Source organism: Haplochromis burtoni, unplaced genomic scaffold (genome assembly GCF_018398535.1).
Source record: "Haplochromis burtoni strain Fernald_Lab_line unplaced genomic scaffold, NCSU_Asbu1 Contig_45, whole genome shotgun sequence".
Lineage (NCBI taxonomy): Eukaryota > Metazoa > Chordata > Actinopteri > Cichliformes > Cichlidae > Haplochromis > Haplochromis burtoni.
The window spans coordinates 2,733,645-2,754,818 of record NW_024582406.1 but is presented as its reverse complement, the minus strand read 5'-3'; the positions used below and the strand labels follow the sequence as shown (position 1 = coordinate 2,754,818).

Genomic DNA, 21,174 nt, shown 5'->3' with positions numbered 1-21,174 from the left:
TGCCATCTATAATCCAGTTTTGAGTTCCCTCCCCAGACGCCTTAACGCCCACTCACATCCTGGGCCATCTGACCTCAGGAATTCGCATGATAAGGTGGGGCCAGGTTTCACAATGAACTCACCCGAAACCCTGGCTGATTGGGACCCACCAATTAATTATGTTCACCACCAGAACATAAAGTTATTTTGTTCAAATTACAGGTTAGATTCTTGTAAATGTAACAACCATCCAATTTCATTTTTGGTATTGGTCCAATTTTCTCTGTCGTTCATGGGCAGGGGAAGGAGATGCATCGGTAGGGGTGATGAGATGGAGTTTCGGGCTGTGATGGTCTCCTTTGTCAAGTGGTGTCTGCAGCTCAACATAACAAAGACCAAGGAATTGATTATAGAGATTATATGGACCCAAAAGCAGATTCAAGACAGAGGCACTGAGTGACATGACATGAACAAAGTTTATTTACAAAAGGCACATGAACATAAACAATGAAACACTATGAAAGTAGACTATGAAGCACTATGAGTATGTATTTGAGCTGACTGTGTAACATGAGCGGGGGGCATGAGCTATGAGTGGCGAGGCTGATGGTGGCTATGATGGTGCATGCATGGGCAGCAGGTTGAGAGTTGCGTACTCCACTGCCACTCCCTTACTATCTGCACATCTTCTACCGAGAAAATAACAAAGTACAGTGTTCTGCCTTTTATAAATTAGACTGGACTATACAGTTTTATAAACTGCCAGAGTTCCCTCTGGTGGCTGCTTTGTAATATTGTTTTGATTACTTTGGCAAAAGACAAATAAAGGAAGCGGAAAATCCAAGATGGCTGAACATAATGCCAAAGTATTACTGTTTTAAGCCGATATGGACCTTAAAATATTGTTGCTTTGGTCGAGATTTGTCCATAAGTATGAGTGACAATAAGGTCAAGGTCAAGTTTATTTACAGAGCACATTTCCAAACAGTCCATGCTGCACAAAGTGCTTAACAATGTAAAATCCCACTAAAATAAATAAAATGCAAAACAATGATGCAGTAAAATATAGAAAAACAAAAATAAATCAATAAAACAACTAAAACAACAACTAAGGTTTAGGTCAATGTATGTTAAAAGCCAGACCATCAAAATGTGTCTTTAGTAACGATTTAAAAAGTTCACGTGGTTTTGCAGATCTAAGATTAAGAGGAAGACTGTTCCAGAGTCTGGGGCGATAAAATAATAATTGTCTCTTTGTTTTCTTTAAAAATGGTATGATGATTTGTACGTTTAAGGGAGTTATGAACTTTTGATCTTTTCAGCTACCAGTAATTGTGTAACAAGCTTGTTTGCAATGTTAGTTAGGTAATACAATATTTTGTATGTTTTCAGTTTTACGACGTCAAAGAGAAGGCAACAGTCGAGGACATTCTTCAATAAATCAGCACGAAAAAGGAAAATAAGTCTTTTTATTGGAGCATCGTTATCTCGTAGTCTAGCTGGTGAAAACTAGAAAACTCAGGGCGAGGATAGCACATACAGAGGGCCACCTCAATGTTGTGTACTGCTGGGATATTTATAACTGGAGCTATTTGTAGCTATTAGAGCTATTTCATTATATTTTGTAACTTTGTAATGTATTCCAATTTTTCATTTGTTTTAGTTAGTTACTGTTCTTACTACCTTAAAACTGAAGCTTTAATCATTGGTCCCGAGGCTCAGAGAGAGAAACTCTTGTCTAAATTACAGGCATTTTCACTATGTCCTTCGCTACAAGTGAAAAACCTGGGTGTTATTTTTGACTCTGAGCTTGGTTTTATCCCACATATTAAACATGTAACCAAAATTGGATTTTATCATCTAAAAAATATAGCCAGAGTCCGCCCTATTCTCTCTCAGGCCAACACAGAGATGCTGATGCATGCTTTTATTACCAGTCGCATTGATTACTGTAATGCCCTGCTCTCTGGTCTTCCTAAGAAGAATATTTCAACTTTACAACTTTTGCAAAACTCGGCAGCTCGTGTGCTGACGAAGACCAGAGGGCGGGCCCACATTACACCGGTTTTAGAATCGCTGCATTGGCTCCCCGTGTGTTTCAGGATCGATTTTAAAGTTCTTTTATTGGTTTTTAAATGTCTTAATGGTCTTGGGCCTTCTTATCTCTCAGATCTGCTTTTACCATATGAACCCTCGCGGACCCTGAGGTCCTCTGGTACTGGCCTTTTGATTGTCCCTAAAGTCAGGACACATACTCACGGAGAGGCAGCTTTTCAGTGGTATGGTCCTCGTCTGTGGAACAGCCTGCCGGAGGAGCTCAGGGCCCCAGAGAACGTACATGTTTTTAAGAACAGGCTCAAGACCCACCTTTTTAATTTAGCTTTTACTTGGCGTTTATTTATTTTATGCCTATTTATTCTATCCTGTTATTCTATTATTAATTTGGGCTTTACCTGATATTTATTGATTTTATTCTTATTCATTTTTTAATCTTCTTACTCTATTTATATTTATATTTATATTGTATCCCGTTCTTATTTATTTTATCTTTTTACCCTGTATATAGCCTATTGTGGCATATCTCCAGTGTTTCCTCGGAGGGGGCTCTCTGCACCGGGGCTGTGATCAACTGTGGCTGCTGGGTCTCTAGGGGTCCTCTCAGCCTGGCTGGGGGGCTTCTTTGCCTCCCTCCTGCTGTGTGCCCAACCTGGAGGCTGCGGTCTGTGACCGGCTCCTGGTGCAGACGGCTCCCTGTTATAGTGTTTCCTCACTTGGCTCATGCGAACCCAGCCCAATTTTTACTCTTTAAGTGTGCGCGTGTGTGTGTGGGGGGGGATATGTGTGTATTCACATCATTTATGTTAATGAGAGTGTGGGGAGTGAGTTGGAGGGTTGGAGGGTGGGCTGGGCTGCTTTTAACTATGTAAAGCACTTTGTGCTACATGTTTTTGTATGAAAAGTGCTTTATAAATAAAGACTGATTGATTGATTGATTGATTGATTGATTGATTGATTGATTAGAGCAACATTGAGAACAAATCAGGGATTAAAAAAGTATTCTGATGATGAAGACAATGTTCAAACTGGCCCAGCCAATCACGTGACCTAAATGCAAGTGAACTGTTGTGGAAAGAACTAAAGCTTTGAATTTATAGAAGGGAATCTTCAGGATTTTAATATTGTTTGTGTGGAAAAATGGGACAAAATCACATGTGAGTAATGCAAGCACAACTAGTTTATCAATACAGGAGGCATCTCGAAGCTGTCATCACCAACAAAGGCTTTTATACAAAGTACAAAGTAAAGTATTTGTACAAAGTAGTAAATATATTTCAGTAAGTGTGTTCAATACTTTTTCCCTGTATCATTTCTGATTATTACACACACATGGACATCTATGGTTGGATTTCTTTCCATGTGTGGATTGGATGACGTCTGGTGAGAATTTCATGCCAGTAGCACTTATATAAATATATTTACTTAGAAAGTTACTGATGTTTTCTATATTTATTTTACCTGCTGTATGTGCTAGTTTTCCCCTTTAAGGCCTGTTCTGCCTACCATTCTGAGACCTAGTGCCCTGGAAGAGTCTGATAATTCAGGTTAAAATAAATTAAGGAGCAAATCTATTGAACATAATTATTATAACTAGAATAGATGCGTGGGGCACGATGTGTGCAGAAAGAAAATGGCCTGAAAGTGGGTCAACTGTGGTCTTTTGTAAATGTAGATCTAGAAAATATTTGCTAACCAAAGCTGAAATTTCATGGTAATCATTATACATGTTTAAACCAATGAAACATTATTTATTTATTTATTTTACAAATTGGGGCAGGTTTAATAGAAAATCATCAAAGAAATTGATGATTTCAAATGAAAGGACCCAATTATTGAAAATGAAAACATTTCAATTCATAGATAAAAAAAATAATAAAATAAAATCTAAATTAAAACCATAAAAATGTCTTATAGATTCAATCATACCTGCTAAAACTTGCCTGGTGACCCATGCATGTAGAGATGAGTGGATGAAGTCATATGAAGCATTTGAGGCTTCTTCCTGATTCAAAGCCTCAAATACCAGAGGTCAGTTGCAGTTATGGCACCCAAAAACTACAAACGGGTTCAGTGAATCACAAATGATTCACAGAACTCTTTGACTAAAGTTCAAACACAAAAGAAATTCAGTCTTAAGCAGCTGTGCTTTTATTATAAAAATCAGTGCCCACGAATCAAAGTGTTACATTTTGAAATGTAAATTTACTGATTCGATGTTTAACAGTAGAGCTGCAGCTATCGATTATTTTAGTAACTGAGTAATCAAACGATTCATTGAATAAGAAATAATATAAATAATTTTGTCTTATTAATGAGAAATAATAAATATTCAAAAGAGGAAAAAAAACTGTTTAACTGCATACAACATTCAGTTAAACATGCAGTCAAAAAATCCCAACTAAACCCTACATGTCATGTTGAAATTTCTTTTTTGAATAATTTCTGAAATGCAAAAAATATATAAATAATCTCAAGTACAGTCAAAGTTAAATAAAATAAGATATATATATGAAATCTATGGCATAATAAAATGATCTTTCCTCTGTCTCCCTCGAAGGCTTTCTGGTGTTAAGAGGGGCAGAGTTTTAGTGCTACTGAAAACAAATGTTATGATGGAGCAGACATTAATTAATATTAATAATCCGGTGTCCAACCTACCAACCCTCAGGTCTGTGGCTAGGAGTTTAATGGCCCATGTACATTTTTATTGGCTGCCTCTTTGCTCTTCGCAGTGTGTAAACAGACTCCGAGTGCGTTTAATTGTGCCAGAGTCATCATCACTGTTGCTGCTGTATTAGGAGTGTTGTCGCAAATGTGGGTGAAACGCTTGCATTTACATCATTTAACACATCTGCGGGCTACAGAGCCACGCACTGAACGAAGCATCAAGTTGATTAATTCATTTGATTGACTGAACAGGTATTCCTGATGTGTGCCCTGTGCTCTATGTGTGGATGCATGCTCAATCATGCAGGTAAGTAAATCCCAAAAGGTTGGTTCATCTGGACGCAGCGTTTTCGTCACTCATCCAAGTGACTTCTACAGTCTCAGCTGACTGCAGGTTTCCCCAACCTATAAACAGTACATTTGCACACAGTGGGTTTGGTGCTGTGAGGAGCTCAGATGATCATGTGCCAACAGGCTTATTTTGCTCATAGTGAAAGGTAAGGAATGTCAGAAAAATTATGCATAGTTAATTGTAATCAAATATTGACTTGCTTCATTGCTGTTGTGCTTTTTTTAATGTAAACTCATGTTTTGCGCAAAAAAAAAAAAAAAAGTGTACGTGATGGAGGGAAATGGAGATCTTTTTTTGAATTCAGCACTCTTAAAAAAAAACCCAGAATTTACAAAAACTATCCCATGCAGCTGAAAAATGTTTTTTGCAGACCTGTGTTACAACTTTCAAATGTTTACATTAACTTGGATTGTGAAGTCAGGGTTGGTGTGGCTTCACTGCAGAGTCTATTTCTTATTAATGGGCTGCATGCTACAGGTATTTAAGGTGGCATTATTTAGACCATTGCTTAAAAGACCATGGCTATAACCTTAGTCTTAGCTAACTGTAGGCCAATCTCCAACCTTCCTTCTATCTCTAATTCTTGAAAGAGAAGTGGTAAAACAGCTAACTGATCATCTGCAGAGGAATGGTTTATTCAAAGAGTTTCAGTCAGGTTTCAGAACTCATCACAGAACAGAAACGTCATTAGTGAAAGTTACAAAAGATCTTCATGTGGCCTCTGACAGTGCTCGTCCTGTAGACCTCAGTACAACACTGAATACTGTTGACAGTATTATTTTATTACAGAGATCAGAGCATGCCATGGGAGTTAAAGGTACAGAACTGCAGTCATTTGAACCATACCTAACAGAATATAATTTGTTCATGTAAACAGAGTCCTCTTCACACACAAAACTAATTGTGGAGCTTCACAGGGTTCTATGCTAGGACCAATTTGGTTTCACTTAGGCAGTACTATTAGAAAACATAGCATATATTTTCATTGCTATGTAGACGATCGCCAGCTCCATCTGTCAATGAAGCCCAAGGACATATGGCAATTAGTTCTTAAGAGACAAAATTCTGAAAAAAATTTAGATAAAACTGGTGTGCATATTAGAAAAAACAGGAACCAAAGTTGTATTTTTGTTTTATTTTTTCACTTCGTTTCAGCAGACTGTCTCAAGCTAATTCAAGCTGAATTTCAGAGCTCATATACTGTCATTGCAATAGCAGTAAAAACCAACATAAATATATTCCCACGTACCAGGTTTACCCACCCACCCCAAAAAAAAAAGCCCAAAAGACAATGGACAACTGTGTCCTCACCAGCACAGCACTGGTGGAAAACAAATAGCTGTTGGTTGGATAATTCTTTGATAAAAACAGAAAGGGGCACAAATAAACAGAGATTAGATGGGTTTGGATAGGTGTTTTTTTATTTTAAAACTTTCTATTAATGAGGTCTCAAAGTGTAAGCAGGGCAAAGTGCATCTCCTACCAGTAACTTACAGCCTAAGTGCTGAGCTTTCATTCAAAACATATTTTCATTCTGTCTGAATCTCCATGTCAGACAAACAAAAAGTTTGCTCCCTGTCACCTGACAGAAGAAGAGAAGTGGTTTTTATCTGTCTTTATGTTTCATCTCGTTTCTGCGTTCAGCTCACAGACGGTGGGTGGGGTGGTGTGTGTTGCAGAACAGTGAACCTTCCCCTTTGCGCTACAGCTGTTCACTTCTTCCTCACATGTTGGTGCTCATCCTGGTCTGACTGTTGGCTGGTGTGAGTTCACCCTGGCTGCCTTCTCTGGGTGGAGACTGAGAACAGGAGGAAACAAGTAAGGCACTACTCTTGTTCAACAGCATAGCTATAAACTCTGTAACATTGAATAACAGGTGAGGTTCAAAAAAGAAAGAAGACTTTAAAAATCTTAACAGAATATTAAAACCCAGAGTCCAACAACCATCAGGAGCTAGTCTTAGTTACTGCCAGCAATGTTGACCAAGTTCTTGCAAATGTGGTCGAGGAACCGAATGGCTGGTGGCAATGAGCCAGATACCCCGTACTCCTGAAGCACCCACTACAAGGATACTCCAAGGGCCTTGACGAACTCAGAACAAGTCCCATCCGCCCCAGGTTCCCTGCCATTAAGGAGTTGTTTAACTACCTCAGTGATTCCATTGTGGAAGGCGTGTCAGTGGAATTAAGTATTCATTCACCAACCACCTCTATCCTTAGTTAAAGTCAGTAGCACTCTACCCGCACTATGTATCATGCCAGTAGATAACTGGTTTCTCCTCCTGAGTCACCCAATCCAATTTTAGAAACCCCCCTCTGTTAATATGAATACTGTAATCTGTACCGTTCATTAATTTACAATCAAATACATTTTAGATATGCCATTAAAAAGAAGCTCATCACCAAATCACACGAAATTTACTGTAGTCAGACTTGATAATAACCTCTATCTCAACACAAAGAACATTATGAACAACTGAAAAAGAAAAAAAAAGTTATTCATTACAATGTGAAGAGAAGAAAATGTCTCTACCTTGACGTGAATCTGGTTGCGCAGCACAGCAGCACGGAGAATCATGGCTTTGGCTCGTCTCTGGAACTCTTTGCCCATATGAAGAGACTTCTCAAATGTGGTGCTCCTTTGGTCGACGTCCCTCGCATACAGAATCTACGAGCAGGTCAATGTCCCAGTTTGTCAGGGTTCAAACAACAAAGTACCTGTGGCAAAGGTTTGATGTGTGCAGCGTTTTCACCTTGCTGTGGGAGTCGATACGTGCATTAATGAGACCCTCCAGTATGAGCTGGGTGAGCTCGTCCTCCAGAGCTGTTACTGTTGTGTTGAACGCCTGAGCCATCTTGGTCATGTCTGCTGACACGTAGGGGCTGAAATACTGGGAGGAGGAGGAAAAAAAAACAGAAAACCCACACACAAGAAAAATATCAGTGCTCAAAAACATGACACTTGAAAAAGTTAGTACAAAGTACAAAGATTTATAGTGATTACATTAGTTTGGTCAATCATCTTTCTCAGAAATGCCTGTGCATGTTAAACAGTATTACATGTATATGAGATGCTTCCTTGTAACCAACACTATCATCTTCATTTACAGATCACAACACTTCACTAAACCTGTCAGCAGCTGCAGTGCCATCGTGTTACCACAAGCCAAACACACACAGCACAGTACTGCTGACTGGATTTAGGCAATCAAACTGTGAGACAACACTGCCACAATCAAGTCACAATAACTGCAGATGAAACAGATTCTCCCTAAGATTCATCCAGTACTCAGATATTCAAAAACTGCGTAAATCCATTAACAGTGACAGTCATTATGACAGACAAGTGAAACTAGTAAAACTTTCAAATACCTAATATTTTATGTGACTATTTGTTGTCTCAAATATACACATTCCCTTGTCTTTGCTTTGTTTTTTTGAAGCCAGTGATGGTAGGATGTAATGTGTTACTATCGGATAAAGGTGGCAGCACTACACCAATGCAGGGGGCAGATCTATCTTATGGAGGGGCTTCATCCTGCCAGGGCTACCATTTATACACCCTGTTTTGTTTCCCCCCAGAGAATCAGCAGCAACTTGATTATCCTATGCACGGTCAGTGTGTATGCAATATGTCTCACCTGAATCAGGGCTCTGTTTCTGATCTGGCTGTACAGTGTCTTGACATGTGGTGCCAGGTACATGTCCAACAGGAGGTTATCCTGCAAGAAACAGCACAATCATATACTGCACTTTCTGTGTGTGTGCGCGCGCTCATATTATGCAACAGCGGGAGCACACACTCTCCTTTGACGCATGTGTAGTGTTACTTCAGGGGTGGGCAGTTCATTTTCTCTACTGGCCACATTAGAAAGTGAGGAGGCCACATCAACAAGCTGAACTCAGTTCTGGTCACTATTAATTTATGTTTCTCTTTTCTTTTTGGTCTTGAAAAAATGTATTAAAGTCAGGTACAATGTCTGAGCCTTCCATTCTGCATCTGAGAGCTCTGAAATATACTCACCTCTCTCTTTAGAAGACTCAATTTTGGTTCTTAGGTTCCTACCTTAGTACTTTGAACAGGCAAAGCCAGCTGATAGCTGTGTAGTGGCCTACATCACCATGTGTTACATGTATGTGACTCAGTGCTCTTACCCTGATAAAGTTAACTATTTGAAATGGACTGGTTCTTAGCAGTTTTCTACCCTACCTGAGTACTCAAAGCGCTTTATGACACATGCCTCATTCACCCACTCAAGTGCTTTCTAACATTCACCGTGCAATAGATGCATCGGAGAGCGACCTGGGGGTTAATATCCTGTTCTAGGGCTGTTCGATATAACGACATATATCGGATGATATAAAAACGTCTGTCGTTTCATTTTACGCTATCGTTTGTTTCGTGGTGTCGCAAAAATAAACTGTTTACGACAATATTTTTTTCATCGTTTTGATGGTCACTGTAGTGGCTATATTAATTTCTTAAAGTTCTCTCTTTCTCTTATATTTAATATAACCACACTACGGACGGACAAGCGCCTGTTTTTAATGGGTTGTCGTTAGCAACAACGACGGTAACAGCATCGCGTGTCTGCTTGTTTATTTTCCACGTAAACCTTTCACAATAAAGCTCAAGATCCTGTTGAGAATTTTCAAAATAAACTGAATCATGTGAAAAAGTATGCAGAGTATTGACGGATGAGAAGCAAAAAAAAAAAAAAAAAAAAAAAAAAAAAAAAAAAAAAAAAGAGTCGTCAGGTGCTAAAGAATAAACCTTAGACTCGAACGTTAGAACAGGCTTTCCCCGCAGCACACCGTGTAATAAATACTCACAGAGAAAACGGCGGCCGTTACAACTTATGTCTAAAAATGTGTAGTTTCATGCATCGGTTAAAACACTCGACTCCAGGTACACGACGCCCAGCTGGAAACACTTCATGCAAGTTGAGCTGCCCGAGATTCACAGAATTTACAGAAAATATTAAATTTTTTGCGATTTATATCGTTATTGGGACGATAGATGTTTTATATCGGAATATACGATTTTGGTCATATCGCACAGCCCTATCCTGTTCAAAGATATCTGGTATGCCCTAGGTGTCAAACTCTGGCCCGCGGGCCAAATTTGGCCCGCAGCCTAATTACATTTGGCCCACGAAGCCATACCAAATTACTATTAGAGATGGCCTGCTGGTATTATACAGCTAATATATATATTGTTTAGTATTAAGCTTTGCTGTTCCATATTCAGTTTTTCAGCTAAACTTGTTTGAGTCCATAAGAAAAGATTCATTCTTATATCTGGAGGAAGTTTTTTTTTTCAATAAATATTAACGTTAGCCCGCGACTTTGTTCCATTTTGAATTTTGGCCCACTGTGTATTTGAGTTTGACACCCCTGTGGTATGCAGACAGAAGCAACCAGTGATTACAGGATTAGTAGCACGTTTAGATGACCTGCTTCACCTCATGAGCTACAGTTCCTCATCAACAACATGGTTAATTTTTAGCACTGATATACACAACACATTCTGTTGTTTTATACAGTGCAAAACTCAAATTATTTTCAGCTCCAAGTTCATTTTAAAGTTAATTAACAAAACTGAGTAACTGAGTTGCATAAATATCATAGCTCTCGTCCAGAACTAGGGTCTGCTTTGTTTTTCAACCACAGCTCCAGATTTCCTGCACTGTCCTCAGTCTATCTTGGAGAGGGGCCCATTCTCATATTCTTCCAAACACACTTTGATAAATTCAGAGAATGAGTTAGTGTTGTGTGTTTGTAGTGATAGTGTGATGAAGCCCTGTCAGTCTGTTGAACCTTTCTGGACAGTTATTTGCCTACAGGCAGATCACACCATTCAACTGCTTATTTGGAAGTACTGACATCTGCTGGTCATTCGATGTACAGCAGCCCTGCTGTGATAATAGATGTGGACCACATACCAGTGGATATGCAAACGTAATGATGTGTCAGTTGTAGAATAGCTATATAAAGTGCTGTATAATATACACACATACACCTCTAACCATCTGTGAGAAGATCTGTTATTATTGAGCGATAGCATATCAAAATGCTCCCAAACTGCTGATATTTTTTGCCTTTTTGGTGGCTCCATAATGTGCTTACAATCTCCTTCCAAGCTCATTATGATCCTCAGAATCACCTCAGATCCAGTTCATACAAAAATGTACTTCCCGTGTCTTTTCATCAGCTCAAACAGGGCCTCGTTTATCTTTGGTCAAGTGATATTCTGAGGAAAGATACGGGTCATGACACAGGCTTCCTCGGCTCTACACGGGCCTCAGGGCTTCAGTGTCAGACATAACAACACTACCTGCTAGCAAAGGTTCAGCTTTCCATTTCTAGTGAGTGAAGTTCTTGTATTTCTCTGAATGTTTAGTTTTGCAATGGAGACTCAAAATTCAATCCTTAAGCACAGTAATTTGTGCTACCAGAACTTGCATGATGTATACCTTTATACATTTGAATTCTAACCCACTGACCTCTTAAGGGCCAGTAAGGGACAACTAAAGGACCAGATGTGGCCCAGGACCCAAACAATGGCCAGTTTTTTGTTAGTTTAAAAACCTTTCATGCGCTAACCTTCATTTCATCCAGTAGCTTGAGACAGGATGCATATTTAGACTCGTAGAACTTGAAGATAATGTCACGAATTTGAGGTTCCAACTCTAAAAATAACTTGAAGGAGCTAGGAAGAAAAAAAAAACAGATACAAAGTATTAGCATGGATTGCTGTCCATCACTAGAACTGATTTCTATCCAAGAAATATTTGTACACCAGCCTACCTGCTGGAGATGACGTTGCGCTGAAGCTCCTGTCTGTCAAACGTGGCCAAAGCACACAAGCCCCCATACACAGCTACATTACTGGGCGACAGGAGCTGCAGGGAATACACATAATGATATTTCTCCCAGCAATTAGACTCATGCATAGATGCTCATATTATGTCCTACATTTTTAGGATCCAAACACACTGGTTGAGGTGTACATGTAACCATGTAAGTTACTAATACATGGTTACAAATGAAAGAGGATAGAAGACATGTGGGTGATATTCCTTTTTTTTAAATCTGAGATGCTAATGCTTTAGTGCAACACCCAGTGCAATGTTGCATGTTACATCTTCAGTTTTCATGTACGAGCTCACCTCTGGACAGTCACAGTGGTCAAAGGAAGCCTGCAGGAAGCACTTGGCAGCTGGCTTGTATTTTCGAGAGGCCAACTCGGCCAATCCTGATGTACCAACAAGCAAGATGAACAATATACTGGAAATCAGGTCACATTTTTCCAAACTTTATAAATACAAGACCAATCTTGGTTAACAGAAAGCAACCTCTTCAAAAATCACTCACACACACACACACACACACTCACCTGCAGCACACTTTAATTTGGTGAGGACAGCTTGATTTTGACTATCTCGCTCTCCTCTTTGCTTTTAGGGGGGGAGGAGAGCAAAAAGAAGAAATTTACTATAAATATTTTATTACTCTTCATAAAAGGCTGGACACAATATATAAAATAAAAGAGATGCTGAAGTATGTAAACTGTGCTCACCTCTGCAATTTCTGGTGTGGACTCTGCCTTATTGACGTAGCTCAGCACGTGTGACCAGTTCTGGAGGTAAACACTAACCTGTGAACGCACAATTTAAGTCACAAAGACTTTGTTTACTCACGTGCTTAATCAGACAACTCAATGTCTGTAAAAAACAAACAAACAAGCAAAAATAACCCAAAAGATTCTGTTGTGTGCAACAACTTTTCCAGGTTTTCGAATTCTGTTAATTGGCTGAAGTGCTATCTGTAGAAAACTACAGTGACACTGAAAGTGTCTTGGCACAATTCAGTCTAAGTTATATAGTTCCCAGTACATATAGGTCTGTGTACTGGGTACTATAGCTGGGAGAAAGTCTGGAAGTGCTGACGTGCACACAGATTTCAGTAAAGTGAAACATCTTGGGCAAATACTCATATACTTTTCTGATGTGCAGAGTTTTGCCAGAACCAGGTTTCTAAGTTCAATATAAACTTCATCTCTCAATTGTAATAAGAATTGTGATAAGGCTAATAATCCCTGGACAATTGTGTCAATGGAAACAGTGACTGCAGCAGCAGAGCACTGTGCTTCCTTCCTGCTGTACCTTGATGACATTCAGACACATGTTAATGACATGCTTAGCACTGGTGCAGTAATCTCTGGCTCGAGAGTAGCACTTCAGAGCATTACTGAGGTCACCACAGTCCAGATAATGGTCCCCCAGGTCATCATGGCCTCTCCTGGGGAGAAGGGATGGAAGGTGAGGAGACGGCAGACATCCATAAAAACAATGTTATCTGAAAATGACCAATCTGCTCATCAAAAAACTTTGACCCTCACTAGTTTTGTATATATTTATTATTGTTCCAGCAAAAAAGACTGAGACAGCACCTCTCCTTCTGCTTCTTAGCTGGATTACTGATCTTATTCAATGTTCAATTGGTCTTAAGCTTAAACTTTAGATTAACAGTAATGCTTTTGCAACCACACCTGATGCTCTCTTTGATGGAGTTGCCCTTGTAGTTCTTAAGATCCGTATCTAGTTTCTCCAGTTTAAGCAGAGCCTTTTTTCTGGTCGATTCAGCCCAAGCTGAGTCCAGGGGAGGGGGAACAACCCCTCCTTCAGGAACTGTGTCTGGCACACCCTGCACTTCCCTATAGGTGGAGCCCAGGAGAAAGAAAGAAAGAAAGAAAAAAAAAAAATCACACAGAAATATTTACAAATCTAGAAATTGAACAATTTGGAGGCTGGGAATTAAGACTTTCCAAGCCTAATTTTAAATGCAGCAATGCGGTTTTGCTTATCCATAATGAAGCACATGTGATATACAACACCTAAGTTTTTGTTTGTACTGTTTGAATCATGCTGTTCTTTGTTACAACGCAGGATTTAAGGATTTAAGGAATTGGGAATGTCTTGTTAAAAAAAAAAAAAAAAAAAGCAGCTCTGTCCAAAAGGAAGCACCCAATTGCTGGGAGAGGACTAGAAAGAATACCGTGTGGCCTCTGTGAGTTTGCGGTGAATCTCTTCGTAAGTGTCAACATTGAAGGTCCTCTGAACAAAGGTGAGCGCCATCTTCAGGGCCTCCACTCGGAGCTGAGGGCAGTGCTCAGCAATGAACTGCAGTCTCTCAATGCGCATTAATCCACTATAACTGGTCGCATACTGCTCCAGATCCTGCACAGACAAGGAGTGAAACATCTGTTCAAAAACATGTCAGAACTGCTCCGATTAAACAGTCAGGTAACACTTTCATCAGTGGATGATATAGCTCCGCATGTACAAGGATTTTAGCTAACTTTCGTTCATTCACACCCAGAACAGTTAACAGAAACAAGAATCAATTAACAGCAGGAATCTGCGTCACATGAAACATCCATCCATCCATTCGCTTCCACTTATCCTTTTCAGGGTCGCGGGAGCCTATCCCAGCTGTCATAGGGCGAAAGGCGGGGTACACCCTGGACAGGTCGCCAGTCTGTCGCAGGGCTAACACATAGGGACAGACAACCATTCACACTCACATTCACACCTAGTGACAATTTAGATTAATCAATTAACCTATCCCCACAACCCCACACATGAAACATTACAAATAAAATAAGAGATACTGGGATATATGTAACAGTTTGTGAGACAATACCAGTGTGGGGTTCTCCACAATATAGTTGGTGTCTGGAGCATTCTGCTGGTCCTCCTGGGGATCTGCATCAATCTGCATGGGCTCCACAGACCCCTTAGAAATAGATCACATACATAGTTTTGTTAGGTTCAACAACAGACCTGATCTTGGGACTAGATAATGCGTAATTTACATCAGGAAGCCCTCTCTTCAAAGGGCTTTTCATCAGTAGTTCACTGGTGCTTAAACTCGTACTGGTAGTTTACTATGTCGGAGTAACTGTACAGGAAACAATGTCATATAATGGACACGCAATATGTTCAGTAGAATAAGTGGGCACAGCCCCTGCCCTATTCCTTAATGCTTTTATGCCTTTATGTTGAAAATGCAAAACAGGCACAGTGATTTATTGAAACATATGCAAACATAAGCTTTTCTTGGATGGCAGCCGTCTTTTGTTCCATTCTCGGTCAAGATGATACCACACTTTAATAATGTTGAGCTTTGGAGAGGACAACCCCTACATGACAGGAAAACACAGTGGAATGACTAAGGCAGAGCTTCCCAAAGTGTGGGGCCCGCCATTGCGGGGGGGGGGGCAGTATGAAAGGGGGAAAAAAACCAAAAACCGCTTGGACACTGCTAGCACGGGGCGCCCACACAAACGCAAAGCAGGAGATGAAGCATCGCTGAATATGTTTCCAAACCAACTTCATTCTAAGCCAAAGATTAGAAAATATGATGAAGCACATCTTCCCTTTGGCTTCACCTGCACAAGTGCCAAGGTAGATCACTGGACTAAGGTATGATTTTACTGCATTGGCAGTAAGATAGATAAATAGAACTTTATTAATCACTCGGATTATTAAACTGAAAGAAATTTGAATAGTAAAAAAAATTAGAATGAAAATTAAAGGGAAAAAAGAATATAAACATAAGAATAAATAAAATATATATAAACATAAGCAATGTAGCAGCCAAAACGCCTATTGCACAGTATTTCGACTATTGTCAGTCTATTGAACAGTGATTAGTTGTTATTTAGTGTTTATTTGTGCAAACACTACTGCTTATTTGTCCCCGCCCTCCTTTGTCCTCCTGTTTTCCCACCCCCAACGAGGAGTTAAACAGTTTGATGGCGTGTGGGAAAAAGGAGTTTTTAAGTCCTAGACATGGGGAGAAGCTAGCTGACGCTGAGCAGACTCCTTTGGTTATTTATGACCATGCAGAAGATGCCCAACACTGTCCATAATGTCTAGCAGTGTTTTTAGTGTCCTCTTCTCTGCCACTGTCACTGTCACCAGAGTGTCCAGCTTCATGCCGACCACAGAGCCAGCCTTCCTTATTAGTTTGTCCAGCCTGGATGAGTCCGTCTTTTCTGTGCTGCTCCCCCAGCACACCACAATATAGAAGAGTACACCGGCAACCACCGAGGAAAGCCTCCTGTGGAAATACAGTCTGCTTTGGCCTTTTTTATACAGGTGTTGCATGTTGTATGACCAGTCCAGTTTGTAAGTGTACATTTTTCAGTTACAGCTACATTTTTCGCCAATCTTATGTTTTCTAAAAAGGTCTTGCATGGTTGAAAATCTGACTTTCTGCATTCATAATTATAACAACTTTGGTCGAATCAAATACCACACACTGAAATGCAGCATCTCTGTATCTCTCAAATCCTGTATCAGGTCTTTACTGGATTTATTCCCATTTCTTGAAGACATGACTTTCACACAATGTTCATCTTCTGTAGGTAGTTTTTATGCCAGACACATCTGTTGTCCAAGCAGCATTCCAAAATAAGCCAAATTTTGGCTAGTAACTCTTTGGGAAACACCGTTTTTGCAAAACTACAATTTTATGCTTGTCAAATTATATTACAGAACAGGACAATTATTAGTCTCCCTATGAGTTTCTTTCTTCTTTTTTTTTAAATAACCTGAAGTGCTGTTGGCAACATTTCCAAACATCTTAGTTTTACTTTGGCTGCTTAGAGTATTTGACTTTGCACACAGAAATATGATGAAATATGAAAACAGTAGGGCCAAACTTTATAACTCTCTGATCTTAACAGCTAAATGTGAATCCTTTTTGCTGGATAACAGCCTGCAGTGATTTGTTTTCAACACACCTCCCAAGCAATCCCAGACCATTGTTCAATGGCAATTCTCTTAAGTGCCTCCAGCAGATTTTCAGTGATATTAAAGTCAAAAATTTGTGCAGGCCAGTCAGAGAAAATTAGTTGAGATTTAACAAGTCAAGATTTTGACTTGTTTGCGATTAATTTTGTTGTTGCAGGGTGGGGTCAAAATCTCCCCTGTGGCAACCAAAATGGTACTGAGGATCAAGTAATTTCCTGCGTATCAACATCAAGTATAAAATCCTAGTATCCCAACAACCCCTAGCTTCCAGTATGCGTAGTTTTTGTTGAGCAAAATTCAATCTGACTTGAAGATGTTTCGTCTGTAGAAGTGACATTTTTCTTGGTCTGCAACCTTAAAGTTCATTTCTTTGGAGTGTTCTACTGATTGTCTTCTTTGAGACTACAATTCCGGACTTGGCTAAATCATTCACTGGTATTGTTAGACAATCATTTTCTTTCCAGAGTCTTTTAAATCTTTGGCTTCCTACCTCACTATTCTTGTTCTGAACTTTGTAGCCAACTTTTAATTACTTGATGGTATTTCTCACTTTTTAACACTCGAAAACACTGATGATGTTGTATATCCATCTCCTGCTTCGTGAGCACCAACAACTATTTTTCTCAAATGTAAACTGTTTTCTTTTGTTTTTGGCATGACGCTTTCTCAAGTGACAGCTCAAACCCTTGCTGAGCTTAACTTGATTTTACAAGCTTTGAGCATTACAACATTACAGCACGTCATTGCACATCAGTGGTTTGGCTATGGCTCAATAAAAGGTTTTTATTATTGAGCTTCAGCTCACAAAGATAACTGCATAAAAGCTATTGAAACAATGTATTCATGTCCAGCTGTCGGACAGCTGATGCATTCTCTTTCCGGTAAGCAAAGAAATAATGTACCTTCATATAGCTTCCTGATTGACAGAGCTAACTCTAAACCTCAACTTAGTGACTGAAAAATTTGAGATACTCAAATTGAAATTTTAAGCTATTTTCTTACAATTGTGCCATTTTCTAGAAATCCTGACTTATTAACTGAAGATTTTGAAATACCCAGTTCAACATTATGAGTTATGAATAGCAAATGATTTGTGTTGTGGTTTTTTCCATTGCCATAAACAAGCTTACATGGGCCTGGCAGAGAACGAGACACAAATATCATGCTTAGGATGGACGGGTTCCTGATGTAAACAACAGGCATTTAACATTAGCTTGGCGCTAGCAAAGTGATACACTGAAAGATGGTATATACTGGAGTTTATTGACGTTGAAATTAAGCTATTCTTGACAACGGATACTTCTTACATATGTAATAATTGTGTTGTCTACTTATGGTGCTAGTAACTGCTATCCGGAGCGAACGAGCATGACAAGCTGCCAACAACAGGATATTAGGTATACTTCCGTTAGCTTAAGGCTACGACCATAAACACAACTGGTTCTTTAGTGTACTCCAAGTGCTGTGTTATACAAAGACTGAAACTTGCCATGTCTGTGGCTCACTTTAAAAGCCAACCGCGAGAGTCACGCGTCGTTTTATCATTTAGGTGCGTTAACACCAGCGCTGTAAATGTTGTTAGCTAACCGAGGCCTTCAGTCAATTGTAATCCTTGAGTTCTGCTCCACTTCATAAAGCTTCATATCAGTTTTACGTAGAAGGGCTTCAGGGAATGTGCATTTTAAGATGCTTCGTGACATTTTAAGGGCCACTCCTCATTTCGGCATATGGCATTGCACTAATCAGAAATTACCTCTAGATGTCTTACACATTAGCTGTTCCTTCGCTGTAAGTCTTTTAACATGTAAAAGAGATAAGTGGATTGTGTTTTACACACTTATGGTGCCTAGTACATGCCTATTAAACACAATAAACAACTACTGCGTAAGTGGTCTGTAATTGTGATTTTTAACCACGACAACCGTAACTACAAATTCAAAGCTAGCCTGCTAAGCGCTAGCTAAGGTGGCAGAGTTTCCAGCAGTCTTTGCTACAAAAAAAACCAAAAAACATTTTAAACAGCATTTTAAACTCACCTGAAAGTTAAACACTTGCACGGGCAAAGGCATCTTATGTTTGTCTCACTTAAGAATTGGTGTCTTTGAGGGGGTGGGGGGTGGGATTGTAGCATGAAGACATAAATGTCTGGCGGACAGTTCAGCAGCCAAGCCGGACTGGGTTGGATCTCCAACTACTGGTGGGAGGTGGGAACTGCAACGGTAACCAATTAATTAAGAGCAAGGAAACTGAAAAAGAAAACATTGGTATAGAAAAATATTGAGATTGAAGAAAAATTAAACTGAAAAAGGAAAGGGTGACATTTAATGAACACAAATTTGTGTTTTACTTCTGTTGTTTTACATTTGCAGTTATTTTCCCTTTTTACTTTCACAATTGTTTTTTTTTTTTTGCTTTTTTCTATCTGTTTTTCAGTTTAATCAATGACTGTTTTAATCATGTGTCGCTGTTTTGGCCAGTGGGGGAGGGGACTAAAGGCGGGTTTCTGCTGAGTCTTTACGGTAATTTGCATATAATTTGCATCCAGCAGACAATTAGCTAACCACCTTAACTGAACAACTTTGTAATGGATGTTACAAGTTAATTGAACTGAAAAATGGATTGAAATTGAAAAAATGGATGGAAGCTGAAAAATGGATTGAAGCTGAAAAAAACATAGATTGAAACTGGAAAAAAAGTTGTAAGCAAAAACAAAAAAATTACAGTTTCAATTAATTGCTTTTCACTATCAATTTTTTTCAGTTTCAATACAAGATTTTTCAGTACATTTATTTCAGTTACAATATTTGTTTTCAGTTTCAATATTTTTTTTGGTTTCATTTCAAGGTGGCATCGTTCTGATCCCATACTAACAAGGATCAAATATATTATGTGGGTTAAATAGCTGATTTTCCAATCCCTTCTATAAAGCTGCTATAAAAGGTGGAAATTAGTGAGTCATTAAGATTATCATCATTAAGATGAAAAAATGTCTACTAACCTCTAGATTCAGCCAGTCCATCATTATGGCTCACTCCAAGCTTTATCAAAGTTTTGCAAACGAACCAGTTTATGTTGCACTAAAATGCCTGGTTGTAAATAACACAACATTTGTATGTGCCAGCTTGTTTTCCAAGAAGCTTCAGAAAAACAAGCAAGAAAACGTGATTTATAGATTCAATATCTGATTTAAATGTTTACTGTGTAGGAACAGTTTATGTAATTGTTGTTTGAAATTAGTACTGAATGCTGTTCCAGATCTTTCCAGCCCACCTTAACCCTTGGGTTTCACATATGTGCACAATATAAATATGCAGCATATGTATCGTTACTTAAGTAAAAAAAATATGCCATATGATGCTTCTTTTCAGCACATTTGACTGAGAGACAGTTGATAAAGAGTGGTCAGGCAGCTGTAGCACTTTGACTTTCATTTGTGATGGGTCAAACGATAAAGGACTCTCAGTGGGTGTATCAAAGCACAACTAGTGAAGCCCCTTATCAGCATGTGTATTGCTATAAGAAAAAATCACGTGACAGCTGTCGTTTCGTACACAACGATTTTTATAAAGTCATTGGTTGTACAGTGATGAGATATGAAACTGTGTTTAAGAGCAAATTCGTGCTGAGAGTAGAAGAGGAGGAGACTATCTTTGGTGCTGTTTGTGACTTTACGTTTTAGGGTCATCATCACCGGAACCGCAGAGGAAAAGGACATTTTCTCCAGTCTGGGATCATTTAACACTGCCTCCACCCCTCACATACACTCCGACTGTTATAAGCGCGTATATATCCTAAAGCAAAACTAAACAAAACATTAACTTTGATTTCCTGTTCTCAACTTATGCATCCTTGTAAAAAGTATTTTTGTAAATTCTGCATTTGACAGACTATAGTCTATTATATCGTTTTGTTATAATTAAATTAATTGGAATACAGAGTTATCTTTCATTCAGTTAGCAGTTTACCATCAGCTGGTTATGTAAACAGGACCATTCATCACTCATTTGGTGTCTAGATATCAGAATGATTGAGCAAAGTTCAGTCCTTCTCCACACTCTTTATAAACGCTGGCTGCAATCATTATTTAAATCCAGCAGTTGTCGCTGCAGCTAACAATGCAACAATGCACTCAAGGCGAGCACAACATGCTGTCTTGATTGTAGATGCTTTGTTTGTTTGTTTTTTTATTAGTTTTCCTTACACAATTCAGTCTTTGGCTAAGCTGATATTTGTTGGTATAAACATGTTATATTAAAATAAATAATAATACTAATGTTGGGAAATCATCCATTTC

At 39.0% G+C, this 21,174-nt stretch overlaps 1 protein-coding gene across 1 annotated transcript; it reads right to left on the bottom strand.

Moving 5' to 3' along the window:
- Window positions 1–6,174: 6,174 nt before the first annotated feature.
- On the bottom strand, window positions 6,175–19,065 carry gps1 (G protein pathway suppressor 1). Its single transcript, XM_014335005.2, has 14 exons — window positions 18,917–19,065; window positions 14,764–14,856; window positions 14,116–14,297; window positions 13,610–13,774; window positions 13,224–13,359; window positions 12,638–12,715; window positions 12,455–12,515; window positions 12,228–12,313; window positions 11,866–11,960; window positions 11,662–11,767; window positions 8,697–8,777; window positions 7,809–7,946; window positions 7,589–7,723; window positions 6,175–6,854 (listed from the first exon to the last, which is right to left on the bottom strand). Exons 1-14 carry the CDS (start codon window positions 18,947–18,949, stop codon window positions 6,780–6,782), a joined length of 1,464 nt encoding a protein of 487 aa, XP_014190491.1. The 5' UTR covers window positions 18,950–19,065; the 3' UTR covers window positions 6,175–6,779.
- Between the last annotated feature and the right edge of the window lie 2,109 nt (window positions 19,066–21,174).